Genomic DNA, 8,004 nt, shown 5'->3' on the forward strand with positions numbered 1-8,004 from the left:
TGAAGACACCCTTATGGGGCAAGACTTGCTTCAGTGGGGCTTTGGTGCTCACTGAGTCTGCCCCCTGAGTGTGTCCCTTATGGATCTGAGGAGTTGTAATCTGGATGGTCCCACTCTGACCACTAGGTACACGGGCTCTTGGATCTCTAAGGAGGTGCTAATTTAGTCTCTGCCTGAGGCTACCCAGAAGGAGCTACGGAGAGATCTGCAGATTTCTCTTCCTTGTTTGGGGTTTGGAGGTACTCAGATGAGGCCCAGCTGTGAAGCAATGCAAGCTGCTGTGGGGCCTTGGGCCTTCTTTTGGATATTCTGGGTCTTTCTGACCCAGCTGCAGTTTGTTAGGTAATTTTAGATCTCAAAGGGCCAGCCCATTCATATGCAAAAGTCTCTGCTTGCAGCTTGGGTGGGGCAGGGTCTCAGGGAATCAACAGGGCAGAGCAAACAGCTATGGCTGGTCCTCAGTCCTGCCCTAAGAGGCCCCCGGGTCTCATTGTCCTGCGGTAATTGCTGCAAGCACCTCTGAGAAAGCTGCCCTCGAGTTCTGCCCACTGCCAGACAGTCCAGTTTCTCCCCGTGTGAGTCTGGGTCCCCAGAGACTCACCCAGAACTGGAGTCAGGGCCATCGGGAGCTTGAGACTCCCTCCCGATTGAAAAAGACACCGGCGTCCTCCGATGCCAGCCCTTTCCGTGAGCGCGTGCGCCTCCATACCTCTGCACTTTACTTCCGCACCTCCTGAGTCTCAGTGTGCTTTTCTCTTTCCTTCTAGTTGTAGAATTTCCACTCAGCCAGCCTTCCTGTGGTTCTGGGTGATGTCTGTTTTGTCTTTAGTTGTAGTTTTGAAGTGGTTGTGCGAGGCAGCAATTTCAGGTGTTTACCTATGCCGCCATCTTGGTTTCTCTCCAAGCAATCTACTTTTAAAATGGGCAGAGAATCTGAATAGACATTTTCCAAAGAGGACATACAGATGGCCAACAGACATGCAACGATGCTCAACATCAGTAATCATCATGGAAATGCAAATCAAAACCACAATGAGATATCACCTCTCACCTGTTAGTATGTCTGTTATCAAAAAGATAAACGACGTGTTAGAGAAGATATGGAAAAAAGGGAACCCTGTGCACGATTGGTGGTAATGTAAATTGGTTGAGCCACCATGGAAAACAGTGTGGAGATTCCTCAAAAAAAATTAAAAGTAGAAGTACCTTATAACCCAGTGTTTCCACATCTGGGTATTTATCCGAAGGTAATGAAAACACTAATTGGAAAAGATATATGTATCCCCTATGTTCACTGCAGCATTGTTTACAATAGCCAAGATATGGAAGCAACCTAAGTGTCCATCAGTAGATGAATAGATAAAGAAAATGTGATTACACACACACACACACACACACACACGCACACACACATACAGTGGAATATTATTCAGCCATAAAAAAGAAAATTTTGCCATTTGCAACAACATGGGTGGAACTTAAGGGCATTATTCTAAGTGAAATAAGTAAGACAGAGACAAGTACTGGATGATCTCATATGTGGAATCTAAAAAGAAAACAAAAAACCTGAACTTGGATAATAAAGACCATTATAAACTGGTGAACAAAAATAGATACAGAGGCAGAGCAGCATCGAACAGACTGTCAAACTACAGCAGGAAGGCCGGGGAGGGTTGGGGAGCGGTAAGAGATCAACCGAAGTACTTGTATGCATGCATGTAAGCATAACCAATGGACACAAGACACTGGAGGGTAGGGGAGACTGGGGGAAGGTCAAGGGGGAAAAAATAGGAGACATTCGTAATACTTTAACCCGTGGTTGGCAAACTGCGGCTCGCGAGCCACATGTGGCTCTTTGGCCCCTTGAGTGTGGCTCTTCCACAAAATACCACGTGTGGGCGCACACGTACAGTGCGATGGAAACTTTGTGGCCCATGCACAGAAGTCGGTATTTTGTGGAAGAGCCACACTCAAGGGGCCAAAGAGCCGCATGTGGCTCGCGAGCCGCAGTTTGCCGACCACTGCTTTAAGCAATAAAACAAAATTCAAAAAAAACAAAAAACCTGAACTTGTAGTAAAAGAACAGATATCAGTTCTACTTTCTGCTACACCCAAGTCCAGGACTCATCATCTGCTGATATGTGAGAGTTAAATTCTAAGTCCCTAGCTATCAGCAGTCTATTTTCAGGTTCCTTACAGCCTCCACAACTATCTCAGTGTCAGCCCACGGTTACATTTTGCTTTGGCTTTCAGATCTCTTTTCATTCTGGCATCTGGGAATTTGCTTTCTTTTCTTGTGAGCTCAGCCATGTAGTATAAGCCAGAATGCAAAGAAGTGCTGAAATATTATTGGGGTAATAAGGACACAGGAGCCAGATTGAGGGGGCTCTTACTGGTCAAATTTGTGACAACCTATGCATCAAAAATGATAACTATAATGAGGTAACATATTAAATAAAAAATAAAATAACCCTTGAATTTATGAAGATACTCAGAGAAAGGGAGCCTGGTTAGCATGGCTTAGTGGTTGAGTGTTGACCTATGAACCAGGAGGTCCCAGTTGGATTCCTAGTCAGGGCACATGCCTGGGTTGCAGGCTCAATCCCCAGTGTGAGGCATGCAGGAGGCAACTGATCAATGATTCTCTGTCATCGTTGATGTTTCTATCTCTCTCTCCCTCTCCCTTCCTCTCTGAAATCAATAAAAATATATTTTTTTTTAAAAAGAAAATGATCAGAAACTACAAAATGGAAGAAGATATTTGCAATACATGTATCTTATTTATATCCAGAATATGTAAAAAATTCCTCCAAATCAATACAGAAAGACTTACATTAGAAAAATGGGGATAAGACTTGATTAGACATCTCCAAAGGGGAATATCTAATTATCCAATAGACCTGTGAAAAAGGTGTTCAACTATATTATTCATCATGGAAATGGGAAATACTAATAAAAGTGCAAGGCAATATGATGCCCACTAGAATGGCTAAAATGTGAATGACAGACAATACCAAGAGTTGACAAGGGTGTGGATCATCAGGAATGCAAATTGTTACAATTTTGGGAACCTGTTTGACAGTATCTACCAAAGCTGGATATTTGCATATCCTATCATCCAGCATTTTTACACTGAAGGTATGGAACTATGTTTACCAAAAGACATGTATAAAAACAGTGACAGCATTACAGTGACAGCATTACTATCTGTATTAGCCCAAACTGAAAACAAGCTACGAAGGTATTAGTAATGTTTTCTATTTTGATCCAAGGGGGATTGCACAGTGTTAACTTTATAAAACTATATTGAGCTTACATACTTGTGATTTGTATGCCTTTCTCTTTATATGTACACTAGAGGCCCAATGCATGAAATTCATGCAAGGGGCTCAGCCCTCACAGCCACAGCTTCATCCGGAAGGTCATCCAGAAGGATGTCTGGAAGGTCGTTCAGCTGTCCGGTCTAATAAGCATATTACACTTTTATTATTATAGATTGTGCTACAATAAAAAAATTTATTTAAAAAAAGTACAATTTCTATTCCATTGTTAGCTGCTGTGATCTTGGCATAGTAACTTGAACAACACATTACATCAGTAAGTAGTAAGCCCACAATATTGTTATCCTATATAATAAAAGCCTAATATGCTAAGTGTCCGGTCGTCCAGTCAGCCGTTCAACCAATCAAAACATAATTTGCTAATGATACACTAAGGCCGCTCAACTGCTTGCTATGACATGCACTGACCACCAGGGGGTAGATGCTCCCACCGGTAGGTTAGCTTGCTGCTGGGGTCCGGCCAATCAGGACACACCTTGGGTGGGCCGGACATATCCTGGAGTGGTCCCTCCCCAGCTTGCCAACCTCCCACGTCCCTCCCCAGCCCCAATCGTGCACCGGTGGGATCCCTCGGCCTGGCCTGCACCCTCTCACAATCTGGGACCCCTCGGAGGATGTTGGAGAGCTGGTTTCGGCCCGATCCCGCAGGCCAGGCCAAGGGACCCCACTGGTGCACAAATTCATGCACCGGGCCTCTAGTATTTTAATATTTAAAAATCATTAATTAAGTTTGGTACTAGGAAGCTTCTTGATAACAGCTTTTATTTAAATTCACATTTGTTGCCTATTTTGAATGTACTTCAGTATTTTTTCCAGGAGAATGAAATTCTGATTCTTTCTTTTTAATCCTCACCCAAGGAGTGAGGATATTTTTTCCATTGATTTTTTAGAGACAGTGGAAGGGGAGAGAAAAAGGGGAAAGAGAGAGGGAGAGAAAAAGAGAGAGAGAGAGAGAGAGAGAGAGAGAGAGAGAGAGATTGGTTGCCTCCTGCATGCGCCCCGACTGAGGCAGGGATTGAACCTGCAACCCAGGCATGTGCCCTTGACCAGGAAACGAACCCGAGACCTTCTGGTGCACAGGCCGACACTCTAACCACTAAGCAACACCAGCCATGGCAAAATTCTGATTCTTTATACTAAAAATAAAGTCTGGCCATTTTTTCCAGGAACTGTAGTGCTTTATTATTTCCCTCCACAATAGTGAACACATAAGACTGAAAATACAATTCAATGAGATGGGTTATTAACTATTGTACTCAGAACTGAGGCTGCTATAACGTCATTTGCAAAAACATCACTTCGTGGCTTTTATACACACACAATGCAGAAAAGAAAAGTTGTGGGTTGCCACAGCAACTGTAATGTAGGTATCTATTGGAATAAGGTTTTGATTATTTCTGCTTTTGATCCCTCTAATTCCTCTAAATTTTATATCAGTGTGGCTGAGTAATGGTTGATACAGGAATTACTTAGAAATATTGAATTTCTATAAATGTAAGCTGTCAGCACTTTATGCTGTGCTCATGCACTTGCATTTAATTGTCATTTGTTTTAGGAATAATCCTGTTTTAAAAAATACTTTTGAGTTTTTTCTCAGAAAATATATTTCCAAGCAAGCAGCACATTAACACTTATTTTCATCAGCAACAGCTTATTTAGCTAAGGTGACTGTATGGCACCTTGATAGAATATCCTATTATAAATGTAGAAAATGAAGTAGAATGACAGAAGTTAATAAATTATTTAAGATCACAAAACAAATCAAGGTAGAACCATTACTGGAATTGTACTCCGGATGAGCCATTCGCGAAGTGGTATTTTCATGAAAGGATTGTGGTGGCCTCAGCACTTTCCTCTGTGCTTCTGGGGGGCACAGTTCTCCATGACCAGGGCCTGTGTGTATTTGACTCTAATCTCCCAAGCTGAACACACTTGTTTGTGTGTCTCCAAGGCCAGAATGTTTTCAGGAGTATCTCATCTGAGACTAAATTTTCTGCTTGTCCATTCTGCCATTCAGTGTGTTAGGGTTCTCCAGAGAAACAGAACAAATAGAATATTTATATTTATTATAGGAATTGGCTCATGCTGTTTATGGAGGCCAAGAAGTTCCACCATCTGCCATATCCAAGCTGGAGAACCAGGAAAGCCTGTGGTGTAATTCAGCTCCAGTCTGAAGGCCTGCGAGTGAGAGTGTGGGTTGGGGAGCTTGGTGGTGTCAGTCCTGCTCTCTGTCTGAAAGCCCCAGGACTGAAAGCACCAATGTCTGAGGACAAAAATGGATGTCTCAACTCAAACCGAAGGCAAATTGACCTTTCTTCCACCTTTTTGTTGCATTCAGGCCCTCAGTGGATTAGATGATGCCCATTGGTAAGGGAGATAGATGAACACAAATAGTCATCTATGATAATAGCCCATTTGGGGGGAGTTTTGTTTTATGTAGAAAATTGCATTTTTATTTGATTTATAATATTGATAAGAAAACAGAGTGTTTGTCAGATCAATGAAAAGTCAGCTTTCCAAGTTGGCATCTGTGCCCGCCCCCTCAGAAATCCTCCCCCACTACTCATGCCCCAGGTATATTTAGGGAAGATAAAGAAGGGAGCAATTTTTCTGATGGTTGTTGACATTCAATTGAAGATGCTCCAAATTAGATGAGGACAGAGGAAAGAAAGAATCATATGTTACTGTCAATTGGGTTCCATTTAGAATTAGAAAGGAAGAAGAAAGAAACAATTTCCTATTATAAGTAAATGGACAGGGTAATGATGAGTCAATTAGATTAGCTAAGAAATGATGCTATGGAAGGAGAGAAAATAATCTACTATTTTTGAAAAATGGGTGGGGTGACAATTATTTAATTCTGTTAGTGAAGAAACGAGTCAGTGCTTATTATACCTTTTAGGGGAAGAGGTCTGAAGACTTGAATCTAGGACAAATCTGGAAGCTTGGCAGCAAGCAAAGAAACTAAGACTGGATCAGAGGTGGGATGAAGGTAAAAAATGATGTTGTCATCTGTATCTGCCTTTCTGAGGGGATCGCTGGACGTGGTATTGAGAAGACAGGGTTCTGTGTCCCTGCCAGTGCACATGTCACACCGAAATCTGCTGAGATAAAACAGCCAGACAAGGACAAGATAGTGTGTCATCTGAGGCCAAAATAGGATTGTGGGGTCCTCATCTGCGATAGACACGCACCAGAAATGTAAAGGCAAGTGCAGTGATATGTGAGTCCTCAGCTCCATTCATTTTGTTGGTTTTAAATTTCATTTATCAATATCTCTGGTTTCTTTAATTCAGGTCATTATCAAATAATGTAAATAATAACTAACATATTAATAACTTATAATGTGCAGACACTGTTGTTAAATAGTTAAAATGTGTCAGTTTCAAGTAGGGACAATTATTGTTCCTTTACAGATGAGGAAACGGAAGCCCAGAGAGGCTAGATAACCTGACCCTGCATACAACCTAGGCTCATAGAGGCAGCAGCCTGTGTTGTCACCTACTCCAGACTCCTCTATCTCGGGACGAGGGACTTTTGGGTTGCTAAGAACTGAACTCCTAATTTTCTGTGTGAGTGTGTGAAAAGTTTGTTTTATTTTTGCATTATAAGATTCTATACCAATACTGAAATTTGATTAATTGAGAATTTCTTGTCTATACAGGCACACTAAATAGAAAAACTTAGCTACTCTTTCTTATGAATTCAAACAATTTCTGGGAGAAGTCATACATGTGAGCATTATGTAATGATGAGTCAACTGTTTGAAAGGTTTGGGAGTGATACACTGCTAATATTGCTAATTGTCTTATCACTAAAGTTATAACCTTACACAATGTTTATTGTAAATATTCTTCAGGGAGAGTTTGGTTATTTAAGTGATTTCTGACTTTGTGTATACATTCAAGTCAAGGGTGACTTGCCATGTTCTTTTCAATACTAATACTTAACAATAAAATATTAAATTCACACAATTCACCTACATTCCTCCTTTTTAATTTATTGATTTTAGTGATGGGGGCGGTAAGAGGGAGAGAGAGAGAAACATCAATCTGTTGTTCCACTTATCCATGCATTTCCTGATTGATTCTTGTATGTGCTCCAACCTGGATCAAACCTGCAACCTCAGTGCATCAGATGACGCTCCAACCAACTGAGCTACCTAGCCTGTTTCCATTCCCCCCGCCCCAACTGATGGGAAGTAGTATAGAAAGAGGGCTGAAAATAGAGAAAATGAAGAAAGAAGAACTCAATTTTACAAGTAAGTAGAAACATTTTCCTCTCTATTTTAGAAATTGTTTGTAGAAGTCAGAGGATATTCTGTTAGGCATGAAGTTTCTCTACCCTGCTAGTGTGCTCACACAAGAGAATATTACACAGTGCGGTCCCATTTCTCATTTCTTTTGTATTTTGCATTTATAGTGCTGTGCTTTGCATAGTGGAGAATGTAAATGCATATTGACTTGCCTGGGTGTGATGGTGAATTTATATGTGTCAACTTGACTGGCTAAAGGATGCCCAGATAGCTAGTTAAACATTTTTCCTGGGTGTGGCTGTGAGGGAGGGCATCACCAGAAGAGATTAGCGTTTGAATCATTAGACAGTAAAGTTGCTCCAATTGTTCCTGCTCTCTAGCCCATGGTATTAATTTTTCACTCTCCAT

At 41.4% G+C, this 8,004-nt stretch overlaps 1 protein-coding gene across 5 annotated transcripts in view; it reads left to right on the forward strand.

Moving 5' to 3' along the window:
- LYRM7 (LYR motif containing 7) overlaps nt 1-7,602 on the forward strand; it is a 42,035-nt gene extending 34,433 nt beyond the window's left edge. For 2 of the 5 annotated variants that reach the window (XR_001361991.1, XR_001361988.1), the window contains exons 5-6: nt 5,414-6,913; nt 7,471-7,602. Coding sequence is in view for 1 of the 5 variants with exons in the window: in XM_014539096.1 (XP_014394582.1) it covers nt 5,414-5,499 (86 nt within the window). In the remaining 4 variants the exon portion in view is untranslated. Of the gene's footprint in view, nt 1-5,413; nt 6,922-7,005; nt 7,393-7,470 lie in introns of those variants that run through there. The other 3 variants (XR_001361990.1, XR_001361989.1, XM_014539096.1) reach the window with 3 other exon arrangements.
- Nucleotides 7,603-8,004: the final 402 nt, after the last annotated feature.

This window comes from Myotis brandtii, unplaced genomic scaffold (assembly GCF_000412655.1).
Source record: "Myotis brandtii unplaced genomic scaffold, ASM41265v1 scaffold208, whole genome shotgun sequence".
Lineage (NCBI taxonomy): Eukaryota > Metazoa > Chordata > Mammalia > Chiroptera > Vespertilionidae > Myotis > Myotis brandtii.